This window comes from Molothrus aeneus, chromosome Z (genome assembly GCF_037042795.1).
Source record: "Molothrus aeneus isolate 106 chromosome Z, BPBGC_Maene_1.0, whole genome shotgun sequence".
NCBI lineage: Eukaryota > Metazoa > Chordata > Aves > Passeriformes > Icteridae > Molothrus > Molothrus aeneus.
Window position 1 is genome coordinate 15,501,177 of NC_089680.1, and position 23,715 is coordinate 15,524,891.

General features: G+C 37.6%; 1 protein-coding gene across 1 annotated transcript in view; it reads left to right on the plus strand.

The window, feature by feature from the left end:
* Positions 1 to 23,715, plus strand: part of CNTNAP4 (contactin associated protein family member 4) — a 203,749-nt gene that overhangs the window by 24,705 nt on the left and 155,329 nt on the right. Inside the window, exon 2 of the mRNA XM_066568726.1 lies at positions 21,969 to 22,079. Within this exon, the coding sequence (XP_066424823.1) occupies positions 21,969 to 22,079 (111 nt within the window). The remainder of the gene's footprint in view (positions 1 to 21,968; positions 22,080 to 23,715) is intronic.

Below are 23,715 nucleotides of genomic sequence, written 5' to 3' on the forward strand. Positions count from 1 at the left end.
AACTCTGTGATTTGGAATTCCTGCAGACACCAGATTGGTACAGATTCATATTTTGGTGACTGATACTACTTTATTTTACAAAGTACCTACTCTTCTAGGATTTCTCCACCATCTACTGGACTTAATTTTTGCCTTGTGACTTCATTTTTACTCTACCCACATTTTAATGCAAGAAGAAAACAGTAAAATGAAGGTTTTCCTATGTGCTATATTAATAGATCTTTTTTATTGTCATTAATTATAGAATTATCTCTTTTTCAGAGTACTTTACTGTGGATCTAATTAATTGATAGATGAAATAATTTCTTTCAGTTAATTTAAAAACCTCTAAAAGTTTACTTTCATTTTTTTCATAACAATGCAACCCTTTGGGTTTTTTTCCTGTTTTTCGGTAAATTTTATTATTCATAATCAATGTAGTGCTTCAGTTTTGAGTAGTTTCTTGTAAAGATTTATAATCCGTCTTTAGTGAAATGTTTGGAGCTTTACTCCTTACTGTCTATGTAGCGTTTCATAACTACTGGAATATTTTCTTTTGTAAATGCAGTTTTCCATAGCAACTAAATAATAAGAGGCCTCAAAATTATATTAAAGTGTAATGTGATGTAGGTAGTCTAGATAAGATAAGCCATGTGCTAATATCAAGTTGATTTTGTAACTGAAAACTATAATTCCTCAAAATCAAGCATGAAATTCTTTACTTTGAGAAACCGTAGATGTTTGTAATATAAGGATTTTTATTTTCAACTTTCTGAAAAAGGGAAAATTACTCACAAAGTTTTTTAAAAAAAAAGAAAAATAAACCAATTTAAACCAAATACTGTAGCTAGGAGTGAAAATCAGTTTCTTAGCTGAGTATCTCCATTATTGCTTGGCTTTCTACTATGAGTTTTATATACATAATATGGGACTTGGATTTTCCATATGATAAACTGTGTCATGTATTAAATCCAAGTAACTGTGATATGTCCCATATTTAGTTAGGTATACTAAGAGGAGCAAAGCTCACTATGCAGCAAAGAAATTTAGCTGTAATTATTTAGAGAAATAATGTTGCCTCCTTCAGTGGGATTTTGTCAGCACATACTGTGTTTTCATACTTAAAAGAAACTACTCCTATGTTTTGGAAGTCCTGTATTGATCCCACAGTTAATGTAAGTGTAATCTTAAGGAAGAAAAATTGCTGTGAGATCAATAAAGTCAGTCTTCCCCCATATACATAACTTAGGTTTGCGTCCAAAATGCTTTAATCTTTTATGCTAACGTAATTGTGAGGGAAGGCTTGATAACTTTAAGCACTACAAAGTCTCACCTTAAATTTCTGAAATCAAAGGACTACTCCTTTGTTTTGAGTTTTGATGTTGAGAGTTTAAAAAAAAAATACTAATGTTGTGAGCAATGTAGCTATACAGCTAGATTATTCACAATGACTGCAAGACATCTGTGGAAAATAACATTCAGAGATATGGCTGCAGAAGGCTGGTGATGATTGAAAGGAAGGTATGATTTACTCAAAAGTCAGGTCATAATGACTTCTATTTTGTTCTCATGCTTTCTCTCTCAACTGAGGGAAAACAAAAATGCTTTAGACCAGATAACTATTCTTGCTTTCATAATTTAAAGCAGTCATGAGTTGATGAATTGATGACCTGAAAATCATCCTCTTTAGGGGGATCTGCATGACTTTGAGCTGTTATAGAAGGCCCTAATTCATGTCAGTTCTAGCCTTGCACTCCTGGTATGAATGTTAAATAAGAGCCTACATGATTTTTGATACTGAAGGTTTTTGCAGGCAGAGTAAATTAACAAAAATTATCAATGCTATTGCATTATTTTGCTTTCCTTTAATCAACACAGATGTAGCTATGTAACTGTATTATCTGAGGCAGTTGTTTCTGGTGATTTCATTGTTGTAAGATTGGATGAGAATTACCTTATTTTTAAAATTATAGCTTACAGAGGATATAAATCTGCAAATGCCATAATGTGATCAAGAAAAAGCAGTAAATAATTTACTATGAGAAAATAAACATCTGAGATGTTACTTTTCAGTATAAATAATTTAAAATTCTCAGAATATAATGACATATAATTTTAGAGGTTTCATTTAAATTTTCCTACAATTAGTGGTGACTAGGCTGATCTGGAATCCCATTATGTCACTGTGCTTCCTAGTCTACAGTTTAAATGAAGTTCTAGGTGCACAGTTAGCTTCCAATGAACTTGTGCAACAAAACCAAACCAACCAACCAGCCAGCCAATCAACCAAAAGTTCCTTATTGGAAGGCAGTTCTTTCCAAATCACTGTAGAAGTCATTGTAAAAAGACACCATAATTTAAAATGGTCTGCCCATCTGCTGCTTTTCTGCCCTGTGTGGCATTGTGTGGTTTCTATTTGAATATGAACAATAAAGCTTCATTGTAGTCAGAACCCTGTGTTCATCCCTTCCTGAGACAAAAAATTTGGTATCTGGGGTGTTTTTTCTTCAAGTCATGTCAAGAAATGATGAATAAAATGTTGACAAAACAGAATCTTGGAATTCAATCTCTTTGCTATCCATTCTTAGAAATGCAGTTAAAAACAAACAAAAAACCAAAACCAAACAAACAAACAAAACCACAAGGAAGACAGACTAGTTTTGTACATTAGAGATTTGTTCTTTCATTGTGGGTTGTCCATTATTTGACATGCTTTAAGTCACTTTAGTTAAATTGCGTGGAAATGAAGTTTCAAAAAATCTCTGAATAGTTTGCTTTATAATTTAATTATTGAAAGTATTTATAAGGGGAAAAAAAATAAAGGAAGAAGAAATTATTTCCCTACTTTGTACAAGTATGCTGTTGGAAAATGTAGGATTGACTGTGTACAACACTGATGGTACTCTTCCTTTCACTCTGTGCCATATTGCACTAATGTTATCCTCATAAACTTAGGTACTAATTCAAATGTATGTCTACACATCATAAAACAAGCGTTAGTTTGAGATGCACTGTTCAATGATTTGGACATGTATTAGGGAGTTCCTGTATTCAATTCCATTTACATTTCATTCCGTTAGTGCTAAAACAGTGGGAAAATGTATATGGCATAAAGTGGTTCAAGTCTTCTCTCTGGGCTAGACTGACTTGGCAAAGCATGGTGCCACAGTTTTGCTTAGGCTATGTTTTAATGCAGTGCCAGATACACAGACAGCTTCAACTAAACTTGTAAAGAAATGAAAGTCCCTATTTTAAGACCTCCTTATGATGATTATGCCACTGCTGCTGCTGCTGATTATTACTACCCAAATCACTGTTAAACTCATAAGGCTAAGATATCAAAACTTAAAATTGTGTACAGTCCCCTGTTTTATTTAGATGTATGGTGTAGTTCCCTCCACTTTGTTTCATTACAAGCAATAATGCAACCAGTTTTAGAAGAGATTTTGCAATTATGGTTGCTATACGAAGACTTATCCAAAAGTCTTACAAATAATTTTGTTTCCGTATTTGTTTCATATTTTTATTATTAGCAGTAATAGCAATTGCAGTAGTATCTGGTTATTCAGATAGAGTTGTGCCAAAATTCAGTTTAACAGAGGAAATTATTTGGGAGGATTTTCAGGGAAATGTCCCAAAAAATGGCATGAAGTAAAACTCTCACTGCTTAGCATTTAGCCAGGTGCCGTAAATTTGCAAAACTAGCAGGTTATGGAAAGGAACATATCTTCCTTTGTCTCTCTTCCTGGGACAGAGTTGAGCATTGAACCAGGAGTGGAAATTTGTGCACTGAAGTTTTGGTCTTCCTTCTATTCTTTACTCATCTTAGATTTAATCAATGTCTATTGGGTTCCACATGAAATATTGATTTGTTTTATTTTAGAGAGGAAATAATTATTGAGGTATTTAAGAGAAACTTTTGTGTAACTCCTAGAGAAATGTTGTATCCATTCTGGATCTCCAGTCACAGAAGAAATTGCTAGATTTTGTCCCTGTGAAGCCTGCATTTTAAGGAGTTTAATTTGTGGAATCCACCCTGGTATTTTAACATTTGTTATATTATTGTAGAATATTTTCTCTTGGGAAACATGGAAAAGATATAATTTATGAAAACATTTTTTTATCTCAACAAAGAACTCAGTCTTCTCTGTTTACTGGACTGCAGCCAAGACCTGCAGGACATTTTAAAGTGTGCTTGTGATGTAGCATAATCTAGGTTACCTCAAATTCTCTCCCACCCCAAACATATTAGATGGATAGTCACACACAGGTGTTTTTAATCTTCCCTAGTGTACCGATAAATACTGAATAACTCATCCAGTGCAAAAGACATGTGTGGTAGCACGCTCCAATCCAAGAGCTTGGAAGGGGTATTATCCCTTTGGAGCAAGGAGGTGTTCACTACCTAGCAAAGTGGATACGTCAGCCAGCCTAGAAAAGATACAACTGTGTATTTAAGGAAGTGAAACAAAGATTATTTTAATTATGAAGAGTAGTCATCTCAAGAAGGGAATAGAAGGAGATATGGGAGGAAAAATTAAATCTTTCTGAATCCCTAGGAGGCTTGGAAGATGAGTTTGCCTGTAAGAGTTAGGGAAGCAGTCAAAAGGCGGCAGCACAGCATGTTCATTAATGGAACAGCTCTCCCCAGCTGGTATTTTCTGTGACAAACAGTCCTGAACAGGCAACTATGGTTTATAAGATCTGAACAGCAAAGTAATTGAGCAAAAAATTGACAGACAAAGAGAAATAAAAAAAATATGGTTTGTTGTCTGATGTTATGGGCTTTCCTTTTTCATAAGATGAAATTTTCCAAATTCTTTCTTTATCTTCTTTCTTAATTGAAAGTGAATTTAATGAGATTGAAAGTACCTGGGTAAGAACTAGGCATTATCTGTCTATTCAGGTAGTTTGGAATGTTTGCTCTCAGAATAATTCTTCCAAAGCATGCAAAAAGTAATAGTGTGTGAATTCACTCTAGTTGAAGGGGCAAGTGGAAAAATGTCACCAAAAATGAAAGAGAAGTATGTTCCAGCAAAACATAGTAATTGAGAATGCACTGTAGCATGCAGTGACATGCAATGAGGTGTGCATGCCTAAGCTTCAAGATTTGTGAGGAGTGTGTAACATTTCTGCTGTAAGTATTTGTACTGTTTTTTTATTGTATCCTTATACAATATGATAGATAAATAGGAAATTTATATGGAGATATTACCTCTGCTTAAAACAATTTCCTACTTTCAAAATGCTCCTCATTTTTATTAGCAAATCAGTACGGAAAGTTTGCATCGGTATTCCTGGAAAATCGAAAATATTTCCAAATTTAATATGCTTTTCTTGATGATGTTCCTGATTTTTTTTCTTTAGGGTTTCATTGTGTCTTTAATTATACCAGATTTAATCATACATTCCAGTGAAGCTGACAGCCTATTACATTCTTTGTTATACATGATGATACCAGGTCTCAGTTGTTCCTAAATACTGCAAAAAAAAGATGTTACTCCTTGTTGTCCATTCATGTCCACGCATTTTAAAAGGGTCTTAATACGACTATTCCTTATTGGCATTTGCAAGTTATAGAGTGGTTAAAAAACTTGTGAAAGGAGGTGAAAAGGAATTGTATTTGGACTTTGATGAAATTGTAATGAAAGTTTTTAGTGGCAGAAACCACTTTCATAAAGGTCTGGATATGATTTAAGAAGACAAAGTTGTGTATCAACCTGTAGGTTTGATCCACTATGGGACATTATCCAAGGCTGTAGGATTCAGATCAATTCTTAAACTTAAAAATTTAGTAATAATCAGAAGGAGTAAATGACATATTAATTAAAAACCAACGCTAAAAGCACTTCTAATATATATTTCAATAATTCAGTCATGTGACGTATTGCTGGGTAAAACTTTGATTAAAGAATTGCCTTCTGTGTTATTAATATAGGAAATCTTAAATTCCATTAAAACTGACTCAGTGCCAATCTTGAAGCATACAGGTGAGATCACTAAGGTGAGATCACTGGATTGAGCATTGTTTAGAAGGATGCCCGAGAGACAGGTACTTAATCTAATCCTGTTTTGTCAATAACATATGCTGGGATACAAATTACATGCTGCTAATAATGAAATTACTTGGATGAAGAAATAGACTGCCTCCTCAGCAAGTTTGCTGATGACACGAAAGTGGAACAAGGACCTGTACAGGCTGGGAACTGGCCTGCTGGAAAGCATCTCTGTGGAGAAGCACCTGGGAGTCCTGTTGGACAACAAATTGTCCATGAGCCAGCAGTGTGCCCTTTGAGGCCAGGAAAGCCAGTGGGATTCTGGGATGCATTAGGAAGAGGATGGCCAGTAGTTCATGGCAGGAGATCTTATTACTCAGCCCTGGTGAGGCACAATTGGAGTGCTGTGTCCCATTCAGGCCTCCCCAGAACAAGAGAGACATGGAGCTTCTGGAATAAGTCCAGCAGAGAGCTATTAAACTGACTAGGGAACTGGAACATCTCTGTTATGAGGTGTCCTGGTTCTAGCCAGGACAGAATGAATTTTTGTCGGGAGTGGACATGGCCAGGACTCAGAGGTTATTCTATACCACCTCACATCATCTTCTGGGGATGGGGGAAGTGTTGCCTTCTTGGGAAGGCCGCGGTGACCTGGTTTCAGAGTCCAGCACGGCGATCCCCTCCTGGGATCTCTCGGGGCCAGTAATGGACGCTAACACCAATGTGGTGGACGGTTAAAGGCGTTTATTGAGGGGTCTCAAGGGTATTTATGGACTAAGGGGTTTCTCTACGTCAGAAAGGGGTTTGGCTATACTTTCTAGGGTTAGTATGGAGTGGAAAGTTACTGGCATCCATAGGTTGGGGGGGCTACATGTTTGACTACATTCCAAGGGTGATCCTTATCTATGGGGAGAGGGGCAGAAGGAGTCCTGTAATTTTCCGTCACAGCCCAAAATCTTCCGAACGCCTGTCCCTTACCTACCACAGGGAAGGGCTCCTTTTCATGTTAGGTAGCCTAGAAGAGAGAGATTTTGGGTGTTGTCAGGGGTTTCCACAGAGGGTGAGCAATGTGAATCCTTCCTCTCTTTTTTTGTGCACTTTATCATTAGTATTGTTACTTTTATTGTTCTTTATTTTATTTTGTTTCTGTTTCCAGAGAAGATTGGAAACAAATTTGATCTAATCATTTGCTGGTTTAGATCCTGAGTCACTGGTCACAATTTGCTTGGTCTCTTCATGTGATTGTGGTACCTAATCTGTATATATTCCTATATATGCACTATGTGCTCCTTATAATGTTCTTTTTCAGAGCAGGGAGAGGGATCACAATTGTTTTTCTGTTTTTTTTTTTTTTTGCTGTACTGTGTGATACCAGCTTGTGACATCAGAATGTTAAGGGCAATGAAGACAATTTGGAATGTGTATTCAGTGTTGTTGTGCAATCCTTAGCTTGGCTGTTACCTTTGGGAATCTATTAATAACTGTACCCACTGGAAAGAACTGGGGAGCATGAATTCCTGCAGCCTTTCATCCCCCACCTTTTCCTCCTTCAAGCCTATTACAACAGCTTTTGAGAATTTTGAATTTCCCTTTGATGTTAAGGAAAGCATGTTCTTGTTGCTAGGTCTGCAGGGTTTCCTGAGTGTGGTTCACACCCGTGTTTATGCCAACAAAAGAGTGACAAAAAAGATTTTTAGGAGGATCTTTCAGACATCTGCCCTCGAGGGTGGATGAATGGCATGGGAGGTGGAAGAAAATGGGCCAGCTTTTGAAGGACTGTTCTGCTCCCGTGGTTCAGAAGTCCACCCCTGAAAAACTACAGGACCCTGATTAGGAGGCAGAATATCTGGAGGATAAATTCTGTGACAGCTCCAGAGAGGCATGAAGTTTTGCAACATGCTGGGCTGTGGCTGCTACTTACCAGGCACTGCTTGTTACTATACAGCACTCAGGTGGAGAAGAGGAAAGCAGAGCAACAGGCAGCAAGGCAACAGGCAGCAGTTGCCCCTATACAAAAATAGGATTCAAGAACAAATCCATTAGCTTAATAAGGAATTGAAGAGGAAGCAGGGCTGTCAGAACAGGAGGAAGTGACAGAGCAAGAGGTAATCATCCAGTCTCTATTCTTGGGTGAGCTCAGAGACATATAAATAAATTTCAGCTGCCAGTTGAATGGGCCCCATGTGACCCACCCACTCTGATGCTGGGATATCATGGCCCATGGTATGAAACTAGATGGTAGTGAAGCCAAGCAACTGGGATCCCTGTTCTGGGATGTAGGTGTTGACAAGGGGATTAAGAAGAGGACAGAAACTCTCAGACTTCGGAGGTCTTCTGTCAAGCATGAGAGAAAGATATTCTCTGAAGGGTGATGTAATAATGCACCCAAGCCGTTGGAGCACAATGGAGAAAAGTACCCAGTATCTGAGAGAATGAGCTGTGCTGGAAGTAATCTATAAGGATTCAAATAACAAGTTGTAGACCTTTGTGTAGATCCATGTGAGTACCAGTGTACACAATCCATGTGGCAGAAGTTTGTACAGTGTGCCACTGTTGTAGACCATCCCATCAGCATTGATACCAATGAAAGGAGAACAAACAATGCAGGTGACTACCTGACTCTGTGAATGTGAAGATCATTTTTTCTCCTCCCTGCCAAAATGTAACTTGTCTGTGGAAACTGTCCAAGACTGCAGACAGACTCAAAAGACACAAACAAATTAGAAAGAAGATGTCCCATGCCCTGCCAGAATGGACCAAAGTCTCTTCTACTGGGAGCAAGCATCCCATGCTTGTGAGAGAGAGGATCCATGCCATGAGGTAACATGGGGTTTTACCCACATGACCACAGAGAGGATATGATGAAGTGGGATGGAAAGCCCACTTCTGCACTAAGAGCAGGGGTACATAAGCTGGAAAGAAAAAACAGGTAGCACAGGAAGTTCTTCAGGGATAAATGCCACTCCAGTTTCCAATGGGCAAATCCTCCCTCAGACAGAATTGGAGGGCTGGTGTTACTTGAGGGCCCCATGAAGGGACCTCACTTTATATTTACAAGAAGTGAGCAATGAGAGACATCACCAGGACTAGAGGGGCCCTGACTCCAGCAGGCTAGTGGAAAGGGACAGTCAGATCTGTTGGACTGTGTGGATCTCATTCCCTGGCACATCAGACACGCAAGGGTATAAAGCTTTAGTTGACACCAGAGCACAGTGTACCCTCATGCCATCGAGATATGTAGGGGTAGCATCCATCTCTTGTTTCTGGGGTGACAAGGGAATCCCAATACCTGACTGCACTGGAAGCTGGAGTGAGCCTGGCTGAGAATGAGTGGCAAAACACCCCACTGTGACTAGCCCAGAACCTGCATGGATCCTTGGCGTAGATTACCTCAGGAGATGGTTTTTGAAGGACCCGAAAGGACATTGTTAGGCTTTTGGGATAGCTGCTATGGAGACAGAGGAAAATAGACAGCTGAATACCTTGCCTGGTCTCTCAGAGGACCCTTCTGCTGTGGGGCTGCTGAGGGTCAAAGAACAACAGGTACTGATCACTACCACATCACTGCACTGTCAGCAAAACTGCACAGCTGGGACTCTGTGGTCCCCAGCCATGAGGTGATTTGGGATATGGAGACCCAGGGAGTGGCCAGCCAGCCTTGCTCACCCTTTAACAGCCCTATATGGCCAGTGTGTCAGTCCAGTGGAGAATGGAAACGGACAGTGGACTGTCAGGGCCTGAATGTAGTCTGCTTTCACCTGGAGGGGCATGGAATACACCTGGAACTGACTGGCCAGAACTGGAAACACAGCCCTGCTATTTGCCATGGATTGATCCAGACTGCACTGAAAAAGGGTGAAGCTCCAGAGCAATTGCAGGATGGTGATGACATCACGGTGTGTGGCAACACAGCAGAGGAAGTTTTGAGGAAGAGGTGAAGACAATTCAAATAATCCTGAAGGCTGGTTTTGCCATAAAAAAAGTAAGGTGAAGGGGCCTCCCCAGTAAATTCAGTTTTTAGGAATAAACTGATGTCATGGTTTAGGAATAGTACTCCCCAATTTAGTGTTCCTACTGAAACTCTCCAAACCACAGTTCTGCTCACTTGCTTCTTTCTGCCTTCCCTCCCCACCTTGCAGCAAGCTGGAGAGGAGAATTTCAGGCACAAAAAGTAAAGATCACAGTTGAGATACAAGCAATTTATGAGAAACAGCAATGAGATAAGGAAATGAATAATAACAGCAATAACACTAACAACAGAGTGTACAAAAAATAAATGTTACTGCTCACCAAGGAAACCCCTGAAAACAGACAAGACTCAACTGCCCCTTCTGCCATACTACCCCCACCACTCCCTCTGGCACAGAACCAGTGTCACCCAAACCACTCCAGCCAGCATGAAACCAGAGCCATCCCACCCCTTGGTCCACCACACTTGCTCGATGGGAAAGAAGCCCTTCTCCCCTTCCCCTGCACCCTGTCAGGTTATTCTCTGCCACCTCAGGTCATCCTCAATGACATGAGGTGGTAAAGAATAACCTGACTGTCCTGGTCTTCTACTGGCTACTGCATAAATTAACCCTGGAGTGAACCTGGATGAATGGTAAGATGGACATTGTGGGATTCCAGTGGATATGATCAAAATAGCAGCTATGTCCCCCGCAACGGGCAAAAAAGAAATTCAGGCTTTCATGGGTTTTGTGGGGTTTTGGAGGATGCATGTTCCAGATCACAGTCAGATTGTAAACCCTCTCTCTCATGTGACCTGGAAGAATGATTTTAAATGAGGTCCTGAGCAGCAACAAGATTTTGAACAAATTAAATGGGGGATTGTTCATACAGTAGCCCTTGTTCATACAGAGCCAGTCAGAACAGGACAGGATACAAAAAAATGCACCCTACACTGCAGTGGGAGAGAATTGTCCGTTCTGGAGACTGGCAAAAAGTATCCAGGGAGACTGAAGGATGACTCATGAGGTTCTGTAGTTGTGAATACAAAAGATCTGAGGCCTGTTACACCCCAAATAAAAAAGGGCAGCTTATGAAGTGATTCAAACTGCTTCAGAAGTGATTGGCACTGAAGCATAGCTCCTCCTGGCAGTCTGAGTGCTGGTGCTGGGATGGATGTTCAAAGTACCTTCTGCACATCATGATACTGATGTGATGTGAAGTAAGTGGGTTGTGCTGTTCACACAGTGAGCTCAAATAGGAAACCCCAATATTCCAGGGATCTTAGAAGTCATCACTAACTGGCCTGAAGTCAAAAATTTGGGACCATCATCATCAGAGGATGAGGGGAAGATGATATGTGCTGAGGAGACCACACAATATAATCAGCTACCTGAAAATGAAAAGCAATACATGCTCTGAAATTGCCATCTGCAGGGGTGCATCAAAAATGGATGCCCTACATGATGAGTCACAAAAACTGTTGAGATACAAGGTGGATCAAGTCAGAGCTGAAACCCTGACTTTAGATATTGCTGAAAGAGAAATGGCCAGCACTCTGTCTCTACACTGACTTATGAATGGTGTCAGATGCTCTGTGGAGGTGGCTGCAAGGATGAAAAAAGACCAGTTGGGAGCGCAGAGACAAACCCACCCGAGCTGCTGAACTGTGGCAAGATATCACTGCCTGGATAGAGAAGTTGGCTGTAGAAGTTCATCATGAGATGTACATGAGATGCACAACTCATGTGCCCAAAGTTGGGCTGCTGAAGAACATCACAACAATGGACAGGTGGATTGAGCTGCCAAGATTAAAATGTCTCAGGAGGAGCTGGACTGGCACCATAAGGGTGAATTATTTCTGACTTGGTGGGCCCATGATGCCTCACCAGGGAAGAGATGCAGCACCCATATGGGCTTGTGGTCAAGGGGTGGACTTACCCACGGACACTATCCCCCAGGCTGTCCATAACTGCGAAAGGTGCTGGGATCAAGCAGGCCAAGTAAAGCCTCTGTGGTATGCTAGACAGTGGTCACAGAATGACTGAATATTCAGAGTTAGAAGGGACCTGTAAGGATCACTAGGTCCAACTCTTAAATGAATGATCCACATAGGGATCAAATCCTCCATCCTTGGCATATTAGCACCACCAACTGACTCAGATCAAAATGCAAATAAGAGAAGTTTTGATTGCATCATGCTCCTGCACATCTACCAAGGCAAGAGCTACATACTCTCAATGGTGGAGACAACCACAGGATAGCTGGAGGCATACCGTGTGTTTCATGGAACAGCATCTTGGGCCTTGAGAAGCAAATTTGACAAATATGGTATTTGAAAGTAATCGATGAAAATTTGCTTTCAGCCCAGAGGATTGACCCCTGCTACCAGTATTTCTGCTTGTACCTTTCCTTCAAGAAAAAGCTGCAAATGCTGACTGTTCTAAGTATGCCTACAAAGTGATACAGGATGTGGAAAATAGGGCTTGCTGGATAAGACTGAAATAATTTGTTTTATTTAACAATTCTTGAGGTAATTTTATCACCATGGGCATAAACTTTCACTTGAAATAGTACAACTGATAGTGAAGAAAGGAGATTATTTCCTTCATTTGGAGACAATACAGCAAGATCCAAAGGTTTACAGCTGAAGGTAGACTTTAAATCTTGTATTGAAAATCGTAGATCTGGAAAAAAGATATTATTCCCTAGCAATAAAGATATTTAAATATAAAAATGGAATTTACAACTGTAAAATACTATTACACATTGTGTGTGTAGATATTAATTATTGGGACAGTTTTTACAGTCTGTAAGGAGTCAGTTTGGTATATTGACCCTTTTAATCCTGAAATGAATAAGTCCATACACTTTTTTCCTCTTTTCCTACAGTGCGATAAGAAGGATTTTATTTGTACTGCCCTCAGCATTCTTGGGCTCTTGAATTTCATTGCTTGTCAGAAACTTTCAAGCAGAGCAGAACTAGCCCATACCTTTGGAAGTAAGTGATCGTGAGGAGCCTGTTGTTAGTGTCATGGATTAAATGAGGGGGGTTTTTAGAATTTTTTTTTTTTGGCATTGAATTTCATTGATGCTTCCCATTAAATCTTACTTCTTTTTTTTTGTTTGTTTTTTAGAGGAGAACTGTTCTTTTTATTTTTAAGAATAGGAAGTTTGTTGCTTGGGTGAAGTGTAATCTAAGTGAAACTCTCTACCTCAAAATTTGAGGTAGTTAAATCACAGTCAAAGCTTTCATCAAACCAAACAAACTTTCCCCCTTTCGTGTGCATCTGCTGGTTTAGGAAAAAGCAAAAAGATTTCTGTGTACTTCTGGTAACAAGGCATGTAAAATATCCTCTCTTGTGGTAAAAAGGCTTTTATTGATCTCGAGAAACATGGTTATGTTATCTGATTATGTTATTCTGGATGAAAAGAATTTGTTTCTAATAAAATATTCCAAATTTAAAAAACACTAGGACATAGCACTAAGATGGTGAAAACTTAATCAACCAGCAAGAAAGTTAAAGACATACCTCTTTATGGAAATGAAACATTTCGTGGTGCTACAAAATTAGTTTTCATATATTGCACAATGACATGGGAAAAATGAATGCTGATGGTAAAGTTTATGTGCTTTAGATCTATATGAAATATTTTAATTATAAACTGTTAGTATTTTTTCAATTCCCTCACAATGTACGTATTCGTTTTCATTCTCTCTAAAAACCATGTCTTTTCTACCACGCGTGCTTGAGAAACTTCCAACTGACATTATCAAGTGCATTAGTCTTTCATAGCTTTTCCCAGAAAAAACTCTATTAGACCTACTGAATAATTTGATCTAATCTTATTTACCCATAAGATCATATTACTAACATTTAATTTATTACTGTCTTTTTATACTAAATGCCTTTTTTCACCCTGTAGTCCAAGTTGCTAAGATCTCCACCAAAACTCAATGAAAATGCATGATATTTCAGAAATAGAAATATTAATTAAATATTATTTTGAGTTTATACAACCAAATAACCACAAAACTCTGATTCTGTGATGTTTTGGAAAATGTTTATCCTAATTTTGCCATTCTGTCTCTTTTTGAGAAGAAATAGGCCTTTAAGTCAAAAGACAAAACTTGCCCATCTAGTAGAAGCCCTTCTACTTGATTTACTGTAGGATACATCCTGAAGAAGTTAATCTAAAAGTGTTATTGAAGCATATTTGCTTAATTAATAAATTTTGTCTTATTCTTTCAAAGTGAATAAGAAGATCCTGACTGGAAGTCGTGCATTTCTCCCATCACCTCTCAGGTCTAATTTGTCCTAGTCTAATGTTTTTTTGGATCATATGCTTTTTCACTACTGAATTCACAAATAAAAAATGTAAATGGAATCTATCAAAAAATACAGTCTTTATATAATCATCTTGGGACTTATTGTAAGAACTTTTCAAATGGTAGTAGGAATTTAGAGTTAAGTTTTAGTGACAGTACTTGCCTTGCATTGAATCATTGTCTGAAGGTTTCTGGAAAAGACCAAGAGAATCAGGAGTGAGTTAATTCAGTTGTCTTTAGTGTCAGTTAGTAGTAGTAGAGCTTCTGACTTGTGGCTGGTTTCTTAGTACTAAGAACAAGGAAGTCCTTTATTTCACTTGCTCACTGCAGCAGTGTCTCTCAATTGTCAGCGTCCGGCTAGCTCCAGCACTGCTAGCAGCACGAGGGGGCACTTCTCCCGAGAGCTGGCTTCGGGATAGTGCCTAAGGCAGTGCCCAGCTTGCGGCTGTAGGCACACCTTGTGCAGGACAGAGTCTAGTAAAGGCTGCAACCAGCGGAAAGAAGACGGCGGACTCCAACTGTGCCTTAATCCAGGCTTTAATGAACCCCAGAGGGACCGACAGGAGAAGACGGGGGGGGTGGGGCGACAACAGGTTTTAAGGGGTAGGGAGGTAGGGAGGTGCCAGGCATTGGGCCAATGGGGGTGTAGTGGGGAGTGGGGTCCAAGGGATTGACACGTGGGCAACACCAACGGGAAACATTCTGGGGACGGGGCCCCGGTTCCTCAGCCAACCATCGAACTCCCCTGCTGGAACATTCCAGCAGTAAGGGTGGGGAGTGAGAGTGATTGGCGGGGTACCAGGGAGGGATCAGAAGAAAAAATACAAGGGTTTCCAGGGAAACCAGGGCGGAGTTTAGGGGATACATTGTTGGCTGAGGTGGAGCCAGGAAGACAGACAGCTCCAAAGGTGGGAAGGGAGAACTGGGGCAGAACCATTTTCAGACAGGAGGGGATTGGAATAAACCAACCTAATAACTTAACAAAACACACTACAACAGCTCACGGATTTTCAGAACTCTGTGATTTTCTTGCTCCCTTTCCCTAATATATGTAACAAAAGTATCATGCGAGCAGATAAAAGCAAAGTAAAAATAAACAAATAAAAACCTAAGGAAAACATCATTTCCAGCTATATAACAACCATGCCAGCAATTGAAGATCTATTACAAGGTGTGAATCTTTACAAGTGTCTGTAGGGAAACATTTTTTGTGTCCCTTCCATTCCTGTATAATTAAATTCTGATCTATATTACTGCAGTGTTTATCTTATTCCTTCTGGTTTGTCATTTTACGTTCGCTGTGTTTAGTCACAAAAAGTCTTTCATGTCCCCGGAGAGCAACAAGGTTGTCTTTGAACACAGAGGAAATTTGTTTTTTTGTACTCACTAGCTGTTCTTGATTTCTTGTTGGCATGAAATAGCTGCAGTAGTGAAAAGGGATGGCTCCTTGAAAGGAAGAAAATACAGCATTTCATGTATTTAGTTAAAAGTCACATGCCTGATGTGAATACAAAAGGAAGAATTGACTGCTAAGTCTCAGAATCCTGTGCTGAATTTGTGTTAGCTGCTGTCTGGAAAAGATGATCAGAAAACTGGAAGAATTTTTTTCAAGTTCAAGAAAATCATCAGTCCTGCCATGTGGGTTATGTCCTTGATAGTCAGCTCCCTGCCTTCTCTTTCCACCGTCTTCAAGAAATAAGTGCAATCTATTAATGAAAACTGGTGTTTAAATAATAAATAAATTAAGAAAACCCACCTAGGCTACTCACAAATAAAATTTCAAAATTTCAAAGATTAACCTCTTTCAAATAAGCAAACAGCAGAAACCTTAGTGAAGTAAGCCATTATGAACTCATTTGGCTACTACATGCATTTGAAATGTAATTATGTGGAAATGCCTAATATGTTCCATAAACTGAGCTGAAGAATGGAAAACACTGGTGGCTATCAAAAGGCATGAATGAAACAGTGCAATTTTCCTAGCGGGTTCTTTTTAAGCTTCTAGCTACAAATAGCCAGCAGTAGACCTGAGATAAAGAAGTTCTTAGGCTCTCTGAAAAAGGATAATTTATCCCTGTCCGGGAAGCAAATGCAAGCATAAGCATATAGAACCAGCAGCAGCAGTAATGACAGGCTGGGTTCATCTTAAGTGACATTGCATGTTGTGTTGCTAGGCAGCCTGAAACTTGAAGGTCTAATGGTCTGTAAATCTGTTGACTTCTCCTCATTTCTCTTATTGATGAAGATTTCACTAAGATTGGGACCAGTATAATGGTCAATACCTCTCAGGAAAACAAGGAGAGGGGAAATCTCTTTTCACCTATGTCATAGGAATCTCATTAAATTCAATGAATCTTTTGGAACTAATTACAAGCCTGCACATTGACCAAATACTAAATTACCACGATTAACATACTTAAAAATTCTATTAGATAAAATGACATAGATGCTCACTCCTGGGGAAACTAAAGTCTCTTTTATTGAAAAGAGTACACAGGCTAGAGAATATGTGGTCTTCATAGTGTTGAGAGAAGAAACTTCGAAGTGCACACAACGGAACCAAAGAGTTAATAAATACCTGTTGGAGGGCAGGTTTTAGCAAGCCCTAGTCTTGTTACTACAGTATGACATGTGCTTTATTGTTATGAGTATTGTTCCTTTTCATGAGGTTTTTCATCATAGACATTAATTTATTTAGAGTTGATAGCAAAATTGATCCTTCTTAGGGCTTACCTGCATGGGAAAGATGAACGCTATTACACTTTTGAGAGACTCCCAGAGCTGTTGCCTCTTCTATTCTGTTCTACTATGATTGCATTTCTAGTTGTATTTAGCTGTTCTATTTGTCTGATGATTAGGTATTTAGTTTTCCTACTTGAGAAAAAATTGCAAAACTTTCTTTGGTTTGTTTTTTTTACTGTTGTTTTGTTTTCATGTGTTTTACTAGAACATTTTTTTTTCCTTCATAAAACTGAAGAACTTGATAGGTCTCTTGGGAAGTCAAACATCATAATTTTTTTTCCTTCTATGCTACTTCTGTCCTGCTATATGAGAAGTTTAATAGTTAATTAAGGAGTTGGTAGTTCTTGTTGGTTGAGGGAGCTTGGAGTAAATTGAATTTTAAGAAAAAAAAGGTGCATGAAACAATATAATAGCTGAAAATAATTTCATTAAAAAGTAAAATTAGTGAAATTGCAATATATTAATTTGTGTGTGCGCTTGGGTTGGGGTGTTTGAGTTAAGATATGTCATGAGTAAAGTCAATGATGTAATGCATTTTTGATAGTTATGCACAGAATCTAATTTTTCACATCAACTTGTGGTAGCTAGACACTGTATGTTGACATTTGCTTATTTAGAGTAAATTTGCATTCAAATTGAAAAGCATTAAAATCTGTTAGTCATTATTGTGGACCAAGCTGATAATTCAGACAAAGAAATTATTCCATTCAAAGTAAAATCAATGCCATATATTTTTTAAGTTTTCACAGAAAATAAAAGGTTTATGCCTGTAAATGAATTTAGGTTTTTTTCATTACATGGAAATTGAAATATACACATACATTCTGAATGACTAAATCTCAGATTGTCCCTGTATTCTGCTATTTTTATTACAGTTTTTATTTCAGCAAGCAGCTCCTTTGGTAGAAGAAACAAAATTTATTTGTTCAACCATAATGTTATAAACACAGTGATGATAACTGTAAATATTGTTATTGTAACTGTTATTGTTATAGGATGATATCCTATTTGAACTCATTTGTTGTAGTTCATATGGCATGATCTATGTAATGTATAGTAACTGTGTTTTAAAAATTTCTTGGCTTACTCTGAGTATGTATAATGGGATATTGTTTGGAGCTGGAAGAGAAATGATAGGCATACTTTATTCATGCATCACTTCAGAGTTTTATTCCTTTAAAATGCCTCAGTTGCTTTATAAATTTGACTAAACTCACACTGGAATTACTGGTATATGGAAAGGCATGCCTTATATAGCTTGAAAACTTTTCTTGAATAACAGGTGACATGTATTTTGTTAATATATTTTTTCTTTCACAAAACCTTATTTGTTACCAGATTTTTGTGCATATTAAAGAAACTCAGGGCTTCTTTATGTTTTTGGTATTCTTGTGTATTGTTTAGAAAATATATATTTATCACAAAAAATGCAATAAGTGCTATATGATAGACAACTTTTAACTAAAATGCCTTGTTTTAAATCTTGTGTTAGAATGGTCTTTTAAGTGTTCCTTTAGCCTAAAAGAAGCTGTGTGAAATATCACCAGAAAGCCTTTCTACCTTGCCTTCAGCAGTGAGATGTGTTCTGTTGAGCAGTGGAAGGCTGTCCAAGAGAAATGAAAAGTCACTGTTAGCATGTGAGAAAGCACTGAATTCATACAGTGTTTCCATTATGTAGAATATCTTCCAGTGTAAATGAAAGCATACAGAATTTTCACCCTGTAGAGACTGTTCTTTAATTTGTTTTTATTTACATTGAGAAGCAAGTTCATACTGGCCATCTGCTTCTTGACAATTTTTACAAAGTGTTTTGATTTCACTCTGGAATTCATACTAAATTTTGAGTTAAATTGCACAATGGAAGTTGCCACAAGAATATGTTTTAAGCTACATGTGCTAAGCAATAAAGCAGAAGTTTATATGAAGTCATTTTTGTGAAATAAAGCGTAGTGGCTGTTGTAAAATAAATGTATAATTATTCAGTGTATATCTATTTGTGACAAATTGCTCATTTCTCATATTGTGCAAAAGGCAAAAAGCCATATCATGGACTGTTGGATTTTGGATAATACCTCTTTTTAATATTCAAAATTTTATGTGCCTTTCTATTATAAATCAAGTTTGACATAAACTATTATATGATAAATGCTAAGTGCTCATAGAATTCTTCTGGGAATATCTCAAAGCAATATGTGTGTTTCACAAATACACATGTATTAGACCATCTGGGTAGAATAATTCAGTACCATTGATTCCTTTCCAACATGTACATTAAAAAGAAAAAGGTGAAAAATGTATTTGGCAGAAGCTAACATTACAAAGGCAGATGTATCATCCATCCAGCAGAAATGTAGCTTTTTTTGGTTTATTTTGAATTGAAATTTGTGAAGAGTTATACCCAGGGGTGATTTAAAAGTAGTGTGCCTGCTGTTGTTTATCTACTATTGCTTCTATGTATTAATGGCATGCTCTCATTCCTGATGATTCATTTCATAACACATGCCACCTCTCACCAGAAGATCAATATTTAAATTATGAAGCATTTGAGAGAGATGAGACATTCTGCTGCAATAGCTCTGCAATTCTGAGCATAGGGGAGGACATGGACCAATGGAGCAGGTCCAGATGAGGGCTGAAAAAATGTTCAGAGGGATGGAGCAGAAGCTGTCCTTGAAGGAGAGGCTGAGAGAGTTGGGATTGTTCAGTCTGGAGAAGAGAAGCTGCCACGGAGACCTTGTTGTGGCCCTTTCAGTACTTAATAAGAAAGTCTGTAGCAACAGGCAAGGGGAAATGGTTTTGAACCAAAAGAAGGTAGATTTAGATGAGTTACAAGGAAGAAATTTTTATGATGGGGGTGGTAAAACACTAGAGCTGTTTACCCAGAGGGGCTGTAGATGCTGCACATTTAGGAACATTAGATCAGGTTGGATGGGGCTCTGGGCAGTCTGGTCTAGTGCAGGTGTCCCAGCCTATAACAGGTTATTGGACTCTATGACCTTTAAAGGTCCTTTCCAACTCAAGGTGTTCTGTGATTCTGTGGGTCCTTGATTGTATATCAAGCAGATAGATTTGAGTAAAAATGACTTTTATTTTCTCCTCTTAATATTCTTCTTGGTATCTAGACTTACAGTGTAGGCTTTGGCTGTAGAAAAGAGATCAGTGACACTCGAAGTGTTCCCTTGAATCAGCAGTGTAAGTAGCTCTCTGTGTGAAGCACAGCATCATGACATTCTTCTCTTTCTAATGCAATTTATGACTAATAAGTTCTTTCTGTTTTCTGTGCTGTAAAGAAATTTCACTAATGAGATCCTTTTCTAAGACGTGCCAGTGCAATGCATTTACTCATAAGATCTTCAGTTTTTTTTTTCTTTTTTGTGCTTACCAGTTGGACAATTTGTCCCAAGTAGAATTCTTTCAACATTGTAAATCTAATCTGTGGATAATGAAGTGAAAAAATGAGTTTGTAGTTAGACACTAAAGAGTAGTATAAATTTTTTTCCTTTTTCATTGTGTAAACCTAGAACAGGAAATAAAGTTCTGAAAGTAAGAATAATTTTATTTCTTTTTTTTTTTATTAGATAAGTACTCTGATCTTGATAGAATATGGTGTATGTGACTTTATCAAGAGCAATGATTAAAACCTATTGTTTGTTGTGAATGGATATTATTCATAGAATTTAGGAGAGAATTTCTAACTCTAACAGTCAAGGCCACTACTAGGCCTTTCCTTTAGAAAGAGTTTTCCTCAAAGAACTAAATTAAACAACTTCAAAACAAGAAATTTTGAATGTGATCAAAAATCCCCTTGAGACATTCACATTAAAGTCTGCAGTTAATTAGAAATATCTATAATTACTTAGCAGAAACACTTAATTATTAACTAAGGTATGGAAAAGATTTTGTATTCATTAATATTTATGGGTTTTGACTGTGAATCCTAGTAGACAAATAGAAGGGTTGGAAGAAGAATTCACCTATGACTTGTCAATTACTAGTTGCATCCAAAGAATGTGATTATCCTGAAAAGAAACACTTCATAAAGACTAAAATTTGACATAATTTCCTCTTTTTGCAAAGAACTGATGCCAACCCCAGTAGAGTTAGGGAAGGACTTGCTGTACTTTAGTTTCTTAAAGTTAATTTTCTTTCAGCTGAACTAGATCAGATATCGATTCTCAATTGATACATTTCAAATTTAAATGGAGAATGAACACATCTACTCTGTAGTAATTCAGCTGGAGAGGCATTTAAAGCTAGAGTATTGATTACCATTTGCTTGTTTCTTCACAATTGATTGTGAACTGCAGTTAAGTCTTCTTTTTCTGAAATGCTCAGGTTTTATTCTGTATGATGTTAGGATTTGTATACTAATAATTGTGAGATGATTATTTTGTTGTGTCTGTGTCAAATGCATATACCATTTGAAAAGCAAAAATTTTTCCATTTTGTCATGTTTGCTATGCTTAAAAGGGATGAGATTACTTTTTTATTTAATTTAATTCAGTTTGCTTGGCTTTGTGATTTTTTTTTTTTTTAGAAACAGCTGTATTAAATGTGATTGCCCATTAAAAGTGATTGCAAAGACCTGTGCTGGCATCAGGTCAAAAGTAAATTAAAAACATGTGGTGAGGTTGTAGGTTGATGCTGCAACAGAGAATTGAATGTGTTACTTGCTATTCATGTAAATCATAGTGAGTGGACAGTGAACCATTCCTTGGTATGATCTCAGAAGTTAAGTCAGAAGTGGGTAAAACCAGCTGGTTAAAGAACATGATAAATTATTGTCTGGTTGTCTCATGAAATATTGGGTAAGAAAACCCAAAACCTGTGCCTCAGTATTGACACTTCTACACATGCTACAGCAAGTGGAAATATTTAGAGATATGCTGCTCTCAGTTGCGGAGTTGATTCTGTTACAGTTCCAGTACGTGGTTCTGTGGGATTAACCTGAATATGATATTTTTCATTGGCAGATAATTGTGATGATCAGCTGGTGTCTGCTTTGCCTCAGTCATCATTCAGTAGCTCATCAGAGCTGTCTAGCAGTCACAGCCCTGGATTTGCAAGGCTTAATCGAAGAGAGGGTAAGTGAATTTTACTGGTCAGTTGTTAATTCTGGGTTGGAATGAAAACAGTTTAGATACTCAAGAGCATATGTTATCTTTCAAATAATTTTTGTCTGGTGTTTGTATACCAGCCATGAATGACAGTGTAGTCTCAGCTCAAGGAAGTTATGAATCTCAGCTTCTCACCCTATCATAAGCTGTCTGACAACATGAGCCCTCAGTGGATGGAGCTGCTCTGTGAGCTTATTGAAGAGGCAGCATCTATGGATACTGACTTCTATTTAATTATTACCAATGAGGAATCTGATGAATTAACTGTTTCAAAGGCACTATCCTGGGAAAATTCACTGAAATATTGTGTCTTAGGTCAGAATCTAGTTCTTACCAATTCAGCCACAATATTAGTGATGGTCACTTAGAGAATTCATATAATGTCCCTCATGTAGTCCATTGTTGTATTTTGCGTTATTTGAGAGGTATATAAAATCTTAATAATATTTTGTCCTGCCAAAATAATTTCTGTCATTGAACCTCTATGATTTACTGGAATATTTGCTGTGTCTGATAGATAGAAATACTATTGTGAAGAAGGAATATCCCTATCTATTTTATTGACCTGGTATGCAGTATAAGCATGAGCTTCTGTTTTGGATGAAGTTGCGATATCAGTGGAAATTATATATTCTGGAAAGAATTCCCTTAGTTTGAAGTAATATATGCTCTTAGAATTTTAAATAATGCCTGTATTATCACCAAAGTTAGCATTTTCCTATTGGTCTTCCCTAAAAATGTATGTTTGAAAGCTTTTTCCATTTGGCTCTTTTCATGTGTATGAAGTTGTTTATGCTATGTTAAAATGCATTTTTTAGATTTTTAATTTCCTTTGCTTTGCCCTGTACTGTATGCACACATTAGAAATGCTTATAACCTTACATCTGGTCTCATTTGAACTCATGTAGATACAAAACAGCAGGTAGTTTAATTAGAAGATTGTGACTGTCTGCCTTCTCATTCTGCGTACCTCAGGTTCATGCAACTGAACAGAGTACAGGTTTGAATGTCTTATTCATTTGTCATTTTTAATAATATGACCAGATTGTTTGGCTAGATATCTTTTGTATCATTCAGACATAATTTTATAGAATGCTGTAGATGTGGTGAGATGAAAATTTCTTCAGTCTTCAGTAAATTAGTCCTAGTTAAGTTCATTTTAACTTATATTTTATTTTTTTATTTTTCAGTGAGAGTAGAGACTCACTACTTGCTGTGGAACCAGGAATACATTTTCTACATTGAATTTGTGTTTTACTTTTTTTTTTTGTGAATTTCCCATGCAAAAGCTGATTATATTTATAGGTATATATACATGAAAGTTTTATTTGGATGGAACAGAGCTTGTTATTATATATACGTGGTTATAAACAAAAACATTTAGGCCCACAAGAAATGATTGGTAAACCACACAGACTGGAAAAAGCATCTGTTAGGAAAATATGATGTGTGCTGTCAGTGGTTTTATGAAAGGAACGAACACATCATTAGAGTTTTAAAGGAGACTGTATGATGATTGTAAGTGGGTTTGCATTTAATAGAGATCATTCTCTACTTTGAACAAAAACTTCTCTTTTTTCCAGCCAAAGTTAGTTGCTGGGAG